Source organism: Narcine bancroftii, chromosome 4 (genome assembly GCF_036971445.1).
Source record: "Narcine bancroftii isolate sNarBan1 chromosome 4, sNarBan1.hap1, whole genome shotgun sequence".
Lineage (NCBI taxonomy): Eukaryota > Metazoa > Chordata > Chondrichthyes > Torpediniformes > Narcinidae > Narcine > Narcine bancroftii.
Window position 1 is genome coordinate 76,673,457 of NC_091472.1, and position 16,171 is coordinate 76,689,627.

The following is a 16,171-nucleotide window of genomic DNA, read 5'->3' on the forward strand; positions in this document are numbered from 1 at the left end:
TTTGTTGCCCTCTCTTACTTTTTCCATTGTCTTCTCCAGTACCTTTTCTCTTGTAGTATATCTTAGGAATTTTACTACAATAGATCTTGGTTTTTGTTGTGGTTGTGGTTTAGGGGCCAATGCTCTATGTGCCCTTTCTATTTCCATTTCTTGCTGTAGTTCTGGACATCCTAGGGCCTTAGGGATCCATTCTTTTATAAACTCCCTCATATTCTTGCCTTCTTCATCTTCCTTAAGGCCCACTATCTTTATGTTATTTCTTCTGTTATAATTTTCCATTATATCTATTTTTTGGGCTAGTAATTCTTGTGTCTCTTTAGTTTTTTTATTAGATTCCTCCAATTTCTTTTTTAAGTCTTCTACCTCCATTTCTGCTGCTATTGCCCGTTCTTCCATCTTGTCCATTTTTTTCCCCATTTCTGTTAAGGTCATATCCATTTTATTTATTTTCTTTTCTGTGTTGTTTATTCTTTTTCTTAAATCATTGAATTCCTGTGTTTGCCATTCTTTAAATGACTCCATGTATCCTCTAACAAGAGCAAGTATATCCTTTACCTTGCCTTTCCCTTTATCTATTTCACTGTATTCTTCCTCTTCTTCTTTCTCTGGGTTGGCCATCTGTTGTTTCTTTGATGCCCTTTCCTCCTCTTCTTTCTTGTTTACATTGTCTTCTGTGGTCTCTTCTTGCTGCAGGTGTTCTGCAGCTGTCGTTGCCGGCTGTGGAGATCGACTCCCCAGCTGGTCCCCCCTCCCGTCGGTGTGTTTTTTTTCATGCGCATTGCGCATGCGCGACTCCTCGCGCATGCGCGGTTGCGCACTTTTACTCGGCTCTGTGAGCCATTGTTGTAGTTCTTTTTCTACCGACCTGAGGTAGTGGGGTCTTCTCTCCACAGCGGGCCTCTTCGGACAGGTAAGGCCTTCACCTTTTTCCTCCGTTGTCTTCTCTTCCTCTCTTCTTTCCGTTGATTTTGATTTTTCTCCTTTTGTCTCCATCTTCTTTCCACCTTTATACTCACTTTTCTTTAACTTGTATTTCTGTGCCTTTGTGTTTTTATTTGTTTTTCCCGACTTTTCTGGAGAGGGCTGGAGTTCACCGTCCGGCCACTACTCCATCACGTGACTCCTCCCGGCAGCAACCTCCTTTGAAGAAGACCGCAGAGCCCACCTCACTGACAAAAGGCAAAGGAGGAAAAACCCAACACCCAACCCCAATCCACCAATTTTCCCCTGCAACCGCTGCAACCGTGTCTGCCTGTCCCGCATCGGACTTGTCAGCCACAAACGAGCCTGCAGCTGACGTGGACATTTACCCCCTCCATAAATCTTCGTCTGCGAAGCCAAGCCAAAGAAGATATTTCTCATGCTTTTCTTTCCAGAAGCCTCTTAAATGATGTTTATAGTCTTTGCTTCCATGCCTATCCATGGCAGTGTGTTCCAAGCACCTATACTTTTTTCCCATTTTTAGAATGGAATAAAGATTCTGACTTTCACCTATCAATGCCACTGATAACTTTTATAAACTTTTATCAGGTTTTTGATGCTCCAGAGAAATTGATCCAAATTTGTTCAACTTTTCCCCATAATCCAGGTAATGTTCTGATTCTGCACCCTTTCCAAAGTCTCGACATCCTTCCTGTTATGGATTTACCAGAAATTCTCAATTCTCAATATTCCAAATGCGGCCCCATCAAAATTTAAAATGTAAAAAAAAATATAGTTGTAACATGACTCCTTACTCATTTACTCCAATGTCTCAAATGTGTGATATGAAACACAGAAGTGTGGCGATACTGTGATTGTAGAAAAACACCAAAATGAATGCTGCAAGAACAATGGAGTTTTTTTATTTCTATCTTGAGGGACATTGTCAACTTCCATTTCTAAAACTTCATTTAATATTTTCAAAACAGAAACTTTTACTAAGTCCATAATACAAAAATGAGAACTACAACTAACCCACCCCCTTCCACCCACCTTCAGCAAACTCGACAAGGGAAGCAATAACAAAATAAAAGAAACACCTGCGACAATTTAAGATATTACTAAATTCATACATTTCAAATAAGGTGACCACATCTTAACAAAGTCATAATTATCATACAAGTTATCTTATTTTCTCCATATCAATACAGGACCTCAACTCATTATGCCAACAATTTACATTTATCTCAGTTTCGTCTTTCCATGAAATCACAACACATTTGCGTGCTACAGTCAATGTTAAATGAAAAAATGCTGTCTGAAACTTATCTAACCCCAAATCCATAAATGGAGCAGTATAACTCAACAAAAAAAATTGGATCTAACAAAAATTGGATCTTAAACAAATTTTGAAGAAATTCCCTAATTTTACGCCAAAATGATTGAACCTTATCACAAAGCCAAACTGAATGTAAAAATGTTCCTACACATAATCCACATCTAAAACACAACTATGAATTACTAAATCCATATTTTTTCATTTTCTCAGGGGTTAGATATAACTGGTGCAAAAAATTATAATTAATCATACTATATCTTACATTAAGCAATTTAGTCACACCATCCAAACACATCGTCTCCCAATCGGCCTGATTAATATCACAAATTAAATCATTTTTCCATTTAATCCTAGATTCATCTAAATTTATTTTATCCATGGTGTCTTGTAACAACACATACATCTCAGAAATAAAACCCTTATTTAAAGAATGAGAAATCATAAACTCAAATTTCATCAACTTAGTGAAAGATAATTTTGGAAGAGAAATGAAAATTCCTAAAACTCTAATTTGATAATACACAAACAAAGAATTCACTGAAATTCCAAATTTCTCTAAGTTGATTAAATGATAAAAATTTACCCTCTTCAAAACAATCCTGCAACAACTTTATTCCTTTAATCTGCCATTCTCTTAAATCTATTATTCAATGAAAAAGGTATCAATTTATTTTGATATATTGGGGCTTGAACTGGTATTTTACCTTTCGAACCTATCAATAAATTCCTTTTAGTCCAAATCTCTAGCAAATGTTTTAAAATTGGTACGTTTTATCTCTGTAATAAAACAGAATTCCACAAATATAAATTGATGTGAATAAGGTTCAGTAATACCAGCCAATTCTACCCTAGCCCAGCTAGGGGGGCACAAAGCATAATAAATAGTTAATAAATCTTAATTGAGCTGCTTCATAATAATTTTGAAAATGAGGTAATTGTAAATCTCTCAAAGTGTATTTCCAAGTCAATTTATGTATTGCTACTCTGGCTAATTTTCCCTTCCATAAAAATTCTCGTGCTACTTCATTTAAATCCTGGAAAAAAGATTTCTGAAGTAAACAAGGAATTGACTGAAAAAGATTCTGAATTCGTGGAAAAATAATGTTTATTTTCAAAATTTAAATTCTGGAAGTGAGAATAAATTGCATTCATTGAAATGCTTGTTTGATTTTTGATTTAGTCTTCTGGATGACACTTGATTGCTTGGTTAATCATATATTGGTACTTGAATTTTGCCTGCAGTGAGCATTCCTTGTATAGTCATGCACCACATAATGTTTGTTCGAGCAATATCTGACCACATATACAGCCGAGGTCCCATAAGGTTTAAAGAGTTCAGAAATCCTGATTGGAGAACAGGACGTAACCAGACATAGTGAACGCAACAGCTTCCCACATGCTACATGTATCTCATTGTCTCGTATACAAAGTGATTGTGCTGCTAGGCATATAATGGTGCAGTACATACAGTATATAGCATGTCTTGACATTTATAAAGGCCAAGGTTACTGGCTTAAGTACTGTACTTTCTATTTTTAATGAACTTCTCTACTTGTACTGTTATATAGTAAACTTTTTATTTCTATGCTTCGACTTGTAGTCAACAATATCTAATCTTATGTATTGTGCATCTTGAGTGTTTTAGCATCATCTGTTTAATTTTAGTTCAAAAATATTACACGTACACTACAATATCCCATAGTTTTGAGAAGTATATAATATGGTGCTTGCACAATGTCCAAATTGCACCACATCCTATTTCACTGAACATATTGTGGACATGTGACTGTATATTGTTCATTGCAAAATGTACTCCAGTTACAGAGTTGATGAATAACTCTGTAATTCTTGTATTTCAAGAATGTAATAATATTTAACATCAATTAAGAAGACTTGATGCTTGATAGAAAAAGAATTGTCAGCATTTCTGGCTGGTACCTTCATCCAGCCTGAAAAGTCACAATTATTTTCCTCCCATGGATGCGGCTTGACCTGCTGAGTTCCTCCAACAGAATCCTTGTTGCTCCAGATTCCAGCCTCTGCGGTCTCCTGTGTGCCTTCAACATTTGATCTACTGTTGTAGATTTTATACTGTCTGGTCACTTGCTTTTCAATGTTCCCCTATCTGCAAGAGAAATTAAAATGTTTCTCAAAAAAATTGTTTATTTGGATCATGGGAACCAGTGCTAACAATGGTTCCAATTTCCATGTTTTCACTGCAAATGCATGAATATTAGCTTGCCTATTTTGAAGTTGTTTGTGCCTATAATCTGACTGAAACCGGTTTTAAAATGAGGAACAAAAGTCCTGTCCTGAATAACCCTGTATAGACACAATATTCCCTAGGATGATTTAAGGAGAAGGTGGTCTCTCTCAACCAGAGTTATGAAAAACTATTTCTACACACCCTGACTCTTTGGTGCTGTTTTGCTGTGGATGGCAAATGTAAACTTGATGAACAACATGAATTCCTCATGCATGTCCTTGAACCCAACAGCATGAATATTGATTTTATAAAAAATTTTTAGATGATCGAATCATCTGTACTGTTTTTATTCACTCCTTTTCACTGCTTTCCCACCCATACATTCTATCTGATACTACTTTATCCAGCTTTCACCAGATTTATATTTGTAATTTTACCTATTTTTATCTTAGCCTTCATAAAGGGTTCAGATCCATAATGTGAGCTGACCATTTCTACCTGTGGGTGCTGTTAGCCCTGGTGAGTTCCTCCAGCAATTCATTGTTCAAGATCTGAGAATCCACACCTTTTTGTTTCTCTTCAGTCTGTTTTTGTTCATTGGTTGAAACCTCATGACAATGATTTTTTGAGAAAATACAAATGAATACATCTGGACCTTTTGCAGAGCCTAATCATTCGTAACAGTGATGGAATCTTGCTTTACATTGTATCCAATCAATCACCTACTATGTCCTCCAAAAGGAATTCCAATTTGAATTCTTCAGTCAATTTATATTTTCTCGTTTCCACACAGGTTTTCCTCTAAGTGCACCTCTCACACTTGTTCCATTTGTGTACTCTGCAGCTTCAGAATGGCTGGCCCATCAAGGTGGGGATGCTTTGAATAAATGCATCAACTTGAAAGCTTTGATTGAAGGAAATCTGAGCAAATCGAAGGCTGGCATCTTCAATGAGCTATTTTGGTGGCAATTCTGCTATTCAACCTCAGGATTTTGGTCTTATTTTCACAAGGAAATAACATCTGCACAAAACTCAATCCAAGTTAACACACTCATAAATCAGCAAGTTGAAGACTGTTCCAGAGACCATGTGAGGGAGTGCTCAGATTGCATTGGTTATCCACATTCTTGTTTGATTGAGGATTCTCTGTTGCAAGGTGTTGTTCATTCAACTGCAATTCATGATGTTGCCCAATCCCTTGTATCTGATGAGATGCCATCTAGAGGAAATTCTATGCATTATGGGAGCTTGGAGGAACTTTCAACTGGTCTCTTAAAATCCTTTGACTATGTTGAAAGTTGGATGACAAAGGACAGTAAGCTCCTGTCTGATTGGGGTTCAACTTGCTGGGGAATGGTTGAAAATCTTGAATGTAGTCTCTTGAGCCATAAAATTGTATTGTCATTGAAAACTGATGTGTACACCAAAACTGAACAATATGTGCCGTTTGAACCTGAGAGCTCAGTTGCAATCTCCAATTCTGGAATGAGAGAATCTGAAATGGTCTACTCAGTTAGTCTTGGTGGAATGGTGTCATCATTGTTGACCACCTCATTCAACATCCCTATGTGGATGAAGGCTGAATCCCATAATTTGTACATACCTGAGAGTGGGTTGCAGACTTCTGTTTACCAAACTCGTGAATCAACAGAACCATTGATTACACCCACCCATGTAGACCCATCACTGGTAACAAACTCCAGATGGGTATCTGGAAATGAGTTCTGGAACTATGAAATGGAATGGCTAAAAACATGGATACTTAGCTGCAAGACCTTAATTGAGCCAGAGTGGAAGGATATTGATGCTACTGCAAGGCAGATTGAGACCAGTTTTTTGGATGCTCAATACACCAGCGATCCATTTATTTCACATACTCCCATATGGATGACCGTGGTACCAAAACTGCAAGATTCAGGTAAGGGGTGTTTATTGGTAGAATAAAAGGCTGGGAGTTTTGACACCCAATGTCTTCAATCTTGTTGGGAAGCAAGTGCAGAGCTATGGATGACCTATTTATTTAGAGTAGAATGAAGGAAACACATTATCAATCTGCAGGTGACGTGCATATTGACAAAATGTTCTCCAGCATGTGAACTGAGACAAAAGCAAAGTTAAAGCTTGGAAAAATGGCTTTAGATGGTTTGCAGCAGCCATTCTCAACAGGGTCTACAGCCCCCCACCTTTCCTGCAGGTTACTACATTTAAAAGCCTTGTTTCTTTTCACCTTGCATAACACTTTTTTGTTCATGTAGTCAGTCAGAGAGAAATAAGGAATAAACCAAAATTTGACTGCACAGGGAAGGGAGCCTATAAACTTTGAGCAGAGTCCTAAGGGGGGTTTTGCTGAAGAAAAGTTGAGAATGGCTTGCTGGAGGTAGTAAAAATAAACTCTGGATCAATTGATACTTTGTCTTAATAAGTTGAATTGAACTCAGATTTGTAGTTCCACAGATGCATTATGTAAATGTGCAGAATATCCTGGCAAAATTTTGTAACTATTTCCTCAGTGAAAGCTTAGTGCTAGACTTGATGATAGATACTGATTTGTGAAATGCATGACAATTTTAAAAGAAATCTGATCTCTGCAGCAGAAATTTCATTTTGAAATTGGAAGGTAAAAATTTGAAATTGTAACAATTTTGCATCAATGGCCTGGATTCTGCATGGAATTGGTGGCATTTAGCTACATGGATCCTTGCAAATTTTCATTCACCCATACAAACATTTGCTGGTCAAGTTTCAATGGTGTGTTTTTGCTGCAACAGCAGTGTCCTGTTGTTTGTCCTTTCTAAGAATCCCCTGAACCAACATAATCTGTTTCCAAATTGCTGCACCAGGTTGAGTCCTGGCACTGAACCTGTCTCATTTGGTAAGAATACAGAAAGTTGCTTCATTAAATGCTAGTTCTCAAGAGTTTTAAAAACTTTATTTCAATCAATTTTCAGAAGGGGGTTTTGCTTTAAATCTGGTGAAGTTGATATTATCAAAGGCTTGTCACTCAAACCAGGATGGTTTTGGCCAGCAAGATTGCACATTCATAGGGAGAGAACATATGGAAGATAGTAGCTCAGAAACAAGTCCTTGGTCCTCAATGTCTGCCTGCACATGATCTATATCTCTATATTTCCTGACTGTTAGTCTAAGGGCATTGTAAACCTTGCTATTTCTTCCATCACCTTCCTGGCAGCTTGTACCACTTGGGAAGTTTATTATATTTTTTTTTAATTTAAAATTTGGATATACAGCACAGTAGCAGGCCATTTTGGCTCATAAGCCTGTGCCACCCAACCCCTGGTAAGTTTTTGAAATGAACCCATGCAGACATGGAGAACACGTGGGGTTCAAAGCCTGGTCCCAATGGCTGGTTCTGTAAAGGCATTGTGCTAACTGCTATGGCAACTGTGTCACCCCTATTTAAACAAAAACTTGCCTCATTAATCTCTGCTTAAACCTAGTCCCTCTAATGTGAGACATTTCCACCTATGGTCCCAATCTCTGCCACTTAGAATTTTGTACACTCCTATCAGGTCAGGCCTTGGCTGTGTCTACTCTGCTGTGGGGGAAAAACACAATTTGTCCACCTTCTCCTTGCAGTTAATGTATTCTAATCCAGACACCCCCTTCAAGCCTCCACATCTTAGTGTGGCAACCGAAACTGAACACATTGTACCAAATGTGGCCTAACCAAAGCTTGAAACAGCACAATATGACTTGTTATCGTATCTGGTGCTCTGACTGGTTTGAAGGCATGCATGCAGTATGTCTTTGTCACGTTATCAACTTGTGATACTTTCAAAGAGCTATGGACATTTGCCCCAGGATCCCTCCAAAGGTATACTTTGCTGGGGGTAAAGTTTTATTTTGCCCCAATATAAGTGCTGATTTATTGTAAAGAGTAAAAGAATTGAACCCAGTAAAGATTTTTTGGGGGGGAAAAGGGATACAGATTTGTGCTGCACCATTTGGCACCTTTGAAGATTTTCTTGTCAGGAAGGAAAAACAAGTTTTTCTTGAGCTTTGCTCAAGCAGAAGAATTTGTGCGAAGTCTTCCAATTATCCAGAAGGAATGAAGAATTAGAAATGGTTATTGACATGTCTTGATGGATTAATATCATTTAGAAATGTATGAGTAATGAGCTTAAAATACTATCTACTTTTTTCCTTCTGTTGCTTCTTGAAAACTATTGGTATTTTTTGAAATGTTTTTCTTTTTCCATGTATATTAAATGTTTAAGATTAATATACCAGGGGGTTGGGGGAGGAGAAGGGTCTCCAACTTTTATAGTATCTTTTATATGACTGATTGTAAAATAGAGGGAGTTGATGTTGGGCTGTTTTTAACCAATACCCATTGGATGGTTCCTTGTTATTAATTATGCTTTAGAAGTTAATTTGTTTTTCTCTTTATCTGGATTGCCAGGGGAGGTGTGCAGTGGATTGGATATTTAATAAGAGTGTTACGGGAGGAGGAGCCACAGGCAGAGGTGGAGGAAGGAGTGGACTATTAGGATGAGTAACAGAGTTAAATTTATAAAATTTTAATGCTAATGGGTTAAATGGGAAAGTGAAAAGAAAGTATTGGCCCATTATTAAGAAAACAGGGGTGGAAATTTTGGTGAGGAAGTTTGTGGACTCTTTTGTATCTCTGTGCATCAAATATAGATAAATTTATACAGGAAACTCTTATTTTGCATTTAGCAGAGGCACATGAGAATATTTTGATAGGAGGTGACTTCAATTTTTGTTTAGACATAAGTTGGATAGAACTACTAGAGGAACATCAAGAGCTAAAGCAACAAAAGCCACAATTGTATTGAGAGATTTGAACTTGATAGATGCTTGGAGAAGAATACATCCTAGAGAGAGAAATTATTATTTTTATTCAATAGACATGACTCCTATTCCAGGATAGATTTTATTTATATAAAAAAAATTCAGCACAATTGCAGGGTAGGATATTAGATGCAGAATATAAAGTGAGAATTTTGTATGATCATTCACATTTTATTAATGACCATTGTAATGCCATTATTATTAAAAAAGTCAGATTTCTGGGATTTTATGCGAACACATAGTTATTTTGTGATCCCAATTTGAACTCAATGATAAATTTGTAATATGGGAGGCTTTGAAGACCTATTTGAGGCCAAATTGTAAGTTTTACTTCCAAAATTAAAAAGGAATACATAAAAGATCAATTAGAACAAGAAATAATGGTTTTGGAAAAAAGACCTTCAAAAGAAGCTCAGAGGATAAACGTAGACAACTTATCAATAAAAAAAAACTTAATATAAATACATGACAAACATAGAATGGAAAAGGCGATAATAAGAACTAAACAGGTATTAGGAGTTAAGTGAAAGATCACATAAGTACTTTATCACATGGCAATTGAAAGTGGAGCAGATATCAAGAATGGTTAATGTAATTAAAAATGATTTAAATGGCTCATATACACAGATTTTGGGTACAAATATGTAGAAATGTTTTTCTAGTGTTAACCTTGTTTCTTAAAATTAAAATATTCATAAAATCTGTTACATTCCAGTGTGTTAGAGGGTGATATTCTGGGGAAATCCAAGATACTATATTATTTTTTCTTTTATACTATATAATTTGTATGCATATTTATTCTTTAAGGGCCGGGGTGGGGGGGTGGGTTAGGAGGAAAAGGATGTAACCATTAATGAAAGTTTATTCAGTTTGAATACTTAATGAATAATTGATTACATATATGGGAAATTTTTAAAATATTCAAAAAAAACTGTGTGGTATTTGAGAAAAATGTAGGTACACCGAACTAAGTTGGGCTTTTGCCAGTTGATCCTAAATTGCTGCAAAAATGATGTAATGCGGGTTCAAGGATGCAATTAGGAAATGAGAATATTACATGGATGGAACAAATGGAAGTTACCAGATGTGTAAACTGTTGCCCTTTATTTCTTATTAAATTGTAATACAGGTTTTAATTTAATTGTAATTTGGAAAATACAGGTAACTTATTGGAAGTCTCTACTGAATTGGAACTGGCAAATGTTGTTTACAAGAATTTTCAACGTTTGGAAAAACGGCTCCTGCAATCTATTCAGAATCTGGTAGGAATAATTAAGACATTTGCCAAACTTGCTCTCCCAAATGTGGTGCAATGGAAGAAAAAGGAAAACTGATTATTATATTTTTTTTGTATAGATTATGGACAATCTGGTATCATTTTACCCTCCTCTTGAGAAAATCCTTCCAAGAGATGCCAAAAGGTAAAAATAAAATGTGAACAAAAAGTTGCCTTCATTGGAGCAGAATTAAACTCTCAGATATACAGTGGAATATGTGCTTGTGTGGCACAAGACATATTTGGATTTTTGGACACCAGCAGAGGTTGGAGTCTGGGGGAGTACGACTCTCCATTCCTTTCAACATTTTGTTTACCCCAATAAGATCACCCTTGTCGTCTTTCACTCCAAGGAATAAAGCCATGTTGTGCTCAACCTCTCCCTCTATCTCATGTTCCTGAGTCATGGCAACATCCTTGTAAATTTTCTTTACATCTTCCAGCTTGACAACATCTTTTCTGGAGCATGATGACCAAAGCTGAACACAATACTTCAAATGGGGGCTTAACCATCATTTTGTACAACTGCAATGTGACTTCCCAACTTCTATGCTTAATGCTCTGAAGGTCAATGTGCTGAAAGCCTTTGACCACACTATCTATCTGTTTCAAGGTACCATATACCTGTACTCCAAAATCCCTGCTCTACAGACCCCTACCATTCACTGTGTAGGTTCTACCCAAGTTAGACTTCCCAAAATGTAACAATTCCTATTTCTCTGCATTAAATTCCATTAACCATTCCTCTGCCCAACTGACTAGAAAGACTCTGCTGTAATCTTTGGCAACTGTCTTCACTATCAACAATACCATACACTTTAGTGTTGTCTGCAAACTTGCTAATCATGCCATATGTTCTAATCTAAATCAATGATGTAGATGACAAATAGCAATGGGTTCAACACAGAATCCTGTGGCACACCATTAGTCACAGGCCTCCAGTCCAAAGAAATAACAACTTTTCACCATTGCCCTCTGCTTTCCACCTTAAAACCAATTTTTAAATCAATTTGGCTGCCTCTCCTTGAATCCCATGCGAACTCACCTTCAGAGCATCCCATCGGATGGAACCTTATTGAATTCCCTGGTGTGTGTGTGTATTTGTATTGTATATCTATGTGTGTATATATGTTATGGACTTGCAGATGTCGTTGGGTGACTGGGATTTGGTGGTCACCCCATACCAGGGTGACCTTCGAAACCTGGCACCATGTAAGTTGGCTGAAAAGTCCTGAATATGCAGGATGGGGAATTAGTCCAGTGTAGTCACATTGTTAGGCGATGGTAGTTCCCACAAGGGTGCCAACCCCTGAAGTCTTGGGGACCATGTGGAGGGGGAAGGCTCAGGGGCTATCTGATCTACAGACAATCCCTAGTTCCTGCAGTTGAGTGAATTCCTCCTTAGCCAGTTACAGCTTCTCAGGGGGCAACTGCCTGACTTTGGCATGGAGAGGGTTGTGATGTGGTGGCAGACTCCATGTTGGGGCATGGTGGAAATGAACTGCAGTTGCAGGATGGAGGGGAACTCATCGAGAATACAGGAGTACTTATCCCTGGGGGCTGCTGATGGAAACTATCCCCGGGACGCATGCATCTGTGGCATTAAGGTGGATGGATGGAAGATGCGGGCATTAACCAACCGCTTGCCTTTGATGTCCACTAACAGGCTGTGCGCCTGGAGGAAATTGGCCCCCAACAATGCCGTGCCCACCGAGGCCATCACTAACTTCCAGCGGAACTTGTCTTTTCTGATCTTGATCTGTGCTCTGCGAGTGCCAAAAGTCCTAGTAGAGAATCTGTTGGCCGCCCATAGGGTAGTGCCCTGTGCGTGGGTGCGGGGTCTTGAGGGCGGTTGAGGGGAGCATGCTCAGTTCAGCTCCAGTGTCTACTAGGAATTGTCAGCCAGTGGACTTGTCAGTCACATTTCATGGCCAGCTGCAGCAACCATTAACGGCGGCTGACTGAGTAGTTTCCCTGAAACATACAGGGCTGCCTGCACTTGTGGGCTACCGCGTTGATGGTAGAAACACCAGGTGGGGTGGTGCTCTTCCGGCTTGTGCTTGGGAGGATGCTTGTGGCCGACTGGGCCCTGGGAGGGTGACCTGGCTGAGGGCGGCCTAATTTTCTTGCTTGGTCCACCAGAGGACGTCTGCGCGGGCCGTGACTAGTCATGGATCGGAGAAGTCTTCATCTGCCATCAGGAGTTGTATATCTGTAGAGCTCGTCGAAAGAACCAAAGACTTGTTGATCCAAACCAAGGCTTTTATTAGCAAAAGACCGGAGCTCTTCACAGGTGGCCGACCAGTCCGGAATGATCCGACCTGGCTAGGGACACAACCCTTTAAGGCCCAAACAATAGGTGTGGCTTAGCTCTCAGCCAATCGCTGTAAGCACAGTCTAGATACAGTAACTATATACACTATGTACATTGGTGATAGATCTGTACTATCACATTCACCCCTTCTTGGAGAATTCACCCTGGGAAAAAAAAAACAAAAACGAGGGAGAGAATGAAAAGGAAGGGGTAGGTCAAGGACTGTAGCGGTCAGGGGGTCTGACCATCCGGCGTGACCGCCGTGGTGCCGGGATTGGGGTCGCTGGAGTGGTGTCGCCAGCGGGCTCATCGGGTGCGACTGCTCCGTCGCTCAATTCCCCAGTCGTTTTGTCGGCAGGGTGGCCCGAGTCATTGGGGTGCTGTTGGTCCTTCTGTTGCGGCACGGGGCCTGGAGCATAAGGAGTTGGGGGGTTTGCTGGGTCTACCGCGTCCTGAGCTAGGTCCCGCACCGAAACAGTGTCCTCCCGCCCGTCTGGGAACTCCACGTATGCGTAATGTGGGTTCGCGTGGAGTAGAGTCACTCGGTCGACCAAGGGGTCGTTCTTTGAGTGCCGGACATGGCGTCACAAAAGGACGGGGCCAGGGACGGTGAGCCATGCCGGTACAGTGGTTCCCGATTCGGATTTCCTCGGGAAAAGGAACATCCTTTCGTGGGGGGTGGCATTTGTTGCAGTACATAGGAGGGAGCGGATGGAGTGTAAGGCACTAGTGAGAACCTCCTGCCGGTGAGAGGTGGGGAGACCTTTAGACCGGAGAGCCAGTGTAACCGCTCTCCATATGGTGGCATTCTCCCTCTCGACCTGGCCATTACCGCGTGGGTTATAGCTCGTGGTCCTGCTTGAAGCAATACCACACTCCAGAAGGTACTGTTGCAGCTCTGCACTCATGAATGAGGACCCCCTATCACTGTGGATGGAATTGGGGTACCCGAAGATGGTGAAAATACTGTGAAGGGCCTGTATCACTGAGGTGGCAGTGGTGTCTGGGCAGGCCACAGCGAATGGGAAGCGGGAGTATTCGTCGATGGCCGTAAGGATGTAGGTATTACGGTTGGTCGACGGTAGGGGTCCCTTAAAGTCTACGCTAAGACGCTCGAAGGAGCGGGTGGCTTTGATAACGTGGGAGTTATCCGGACGGAAGAAGTGGGGCTTGCATTCGGCGCACACCGAACAGGCTCGGGTCATGGAGCGGATCTCCTCAACTGTGTAGGGTAAGTTGCGCGCCTTGACAAAGTGAGCAAACCTAGTGACCTCTGGATGACAGAGCGCCTCATGGAGTTTCCGTAGTCTGTCCATCTGTATGCTGGTGCACGTCCCCCTGGAGAGCGCGTCAGGCGGGTCGTTGAGCTTACCAGGCCGGTACAGGATGTCATAGTTAAAGGTGGAGAGTTCGATTTTCCATCTGGCGATTTTGTCGTTTTTTATCTTACCACGCTGGGTGTTGCTGAACATGAAGGAGACCGCGCGTTGATCAGTCAACAGTGTAAAGCGCCTCCCAGCGAGGTAATGTCTCCAACGACGTACCGCTTCAACTATGGCCTGGGCCTCCTTCTCGATCGAGGAGTGTCTACTCTCCGGACCCTGGAGGGTTCTGGAGAAGAAGGCTACAGGCCGACCGGCCTGGTTCAAGGTGGCTGCCAGGGCGAAGTCGGATGCATCGCTCTCGACTTGAAACGGGACAGACTCATCGATCGCGTGCAGCGTCGCAGCAGCGATGTCAGATTTGATTCGATCGAAAGCCGCTGTGGCTTCGGTCGAGAGGGGAAAAGAGGTGGTCTTGATAAGAGGACGTGCCTTGTCGGCGTAGTTTGGAACCCATTGGGCGTAATACGAGAAAAGGCCCAGGCAGCGTTTGGGAGCTTTCTGGGTATGTGGGGGGGGTAAGTCCATTAAGGGACGCATGCGGTCAGGATCTGGCATGACTATCCCGTTTTCCACCACACAACCTAGAATAGCGAGTCGTGTGGTCCGGAAAACACACTTGTCCAAAGTGTAAGTCAGGTTTAGCTGACGGGCAGTTTGAAGAAATTTGTCTAGGTTGGCGTCATGGTCCTGCATGTCGTGGCCGCAGATGGTGATATTGTCCAGATACGGGAAGGTAGCGGTTAGCCCGTTCTGGTCCACCATCCTGTCCATTTCCCGCTGGAAGACCGCGACACCATTTGTGACCCCGAATGGTACCCTGAGAAATTGATATAGCCGCCCATTCGCTTCAAAGGCCGTGAATGGTCGGTCCTCGCAGCGGATAGGGAGCTGGTGGTAGGCCGAACGTAGGTCAATAGTGGAGAAAATGCGGTACTGGGCGATCTGGTTCACCACATCCGTGATGCGTGGCAGGGGGTACGCATCCAGGAGTGTGAAGCGGTTAATGGTCTGGCTATAGTCGACCACCATCCGTAGTTTTTCCCCATTCTTGACAACCACCACCTGGGCTCTCCAGGGGCTTGAACTGGGTTCGATGATGCCCTCATCCAGCAATCTACGCACCTCACTCCTAATGAATTGCCTGTTGTCGTAACTATATTGCTGACTTTTGGTGGCCACAGGCTTCCAGCCAGGGGTGAGGTTTGCGAAGAGTGCTGGCGGGGCAATCCGGAGTGTGGAAAGGCCGCAGGATTGGCCCCGGGGCACGGGGGCGGGTTGATCGGGTGCTTCGGGAGTGGGGCGATGGCAGACCGAGAGGGGGGCGTGGGGTCCCCCAAAGTGTAGGGACACCGTTTGGAACTGACACTGGAAGTCTAATCCCAGCAACACTGGGGCGCACAATTGGGGAAGGACGAATAATTTAAAGTGGGTGACCGTCACGCCCTGTACTTCCAGCGTGGCGATGCAATACCCCTTTATCCCAGTCGAGTGCGACCTCGTCGCTAATGAGATCCTCTGGGTAGTGGGGATAATGTCAAGTCCCCAACGGAGGGCCAGATCTGGCTGGATAAAACTGTCAGTTGACCCAGAGTCAAATAAGCAATTGGTGTAGTGTCCATGCACTTTAATCAGTTCCACTGCTCTGGTGAGGGGATGAGAGCATTGCTGGTTTAATGTTATTGAAGCAGTTGACAGGGGAATTTTGCGCGATGACGTCACGCAACGGGATGACGTAGTCAACGCTCGAGGAGCAGGTTGGAGAACCTCCCGGAAGTGCTGTTGTGGCGGGTGAATGGTAAGTAGTGGGGTTTGTAGTTGCTCGCAATCGGCGGTCGGGCCCTGGCGGTCGTCAGCGATGGACGCTAGGGTGAGCACCTGGTTGGCCGCGGGGGTG

At 41.8% G+C, this 16,171-nt stretch overlaps 1 protein-coding gene and 1 long non-coding RNA gene across 6 annotated transcripts in view; one reads left to right on the forward strand and one right to left on the reverse strand.

The window, feature by feature from the left end:
* Positions 1–16,171, forward strand: part of LOC138760710 (uncharacterized) — a 51,709-nt gene that overhangs the window by 18,989 nt on the left and 16,549 nt on the right. For all 5 annotated transcript variants that reach the window (XM_069931694.1, XM_069931691.1, XM_069931696.1 and 2 more), the window contains 3 exons: positions 5,311–6,384; positions 10,464–10,564; positions 10,659–10,723. In XM_069931694.1, the coding sequence (XP_069787795.1) occupies positions 5,311–6,384; positions 10,464–10,564; positions 10,659–10,723 (1,240 nt within the window). The remainder of the gene's footprint in view (positions 1–5,310; positions 6,385–10,463; positions 10,565–10,658; positions 10,724–16,171) is intronic.
* Positions 2,848–16,171, reverse strand: part of LOC138760713 (uncharacterized) — a 111,635-nt gene continuing 98,311 nt past the window's right edge. Inside the window, exon 3 of the long non-coding RNA XR_011355822.1 lies at positions 2,848–4,385. This is a non-coding gene — a long non-coding RNA (uncharacterized lncRNA). The remainder of the gene's footprint in view (positions 4,386–16,171) is intronic.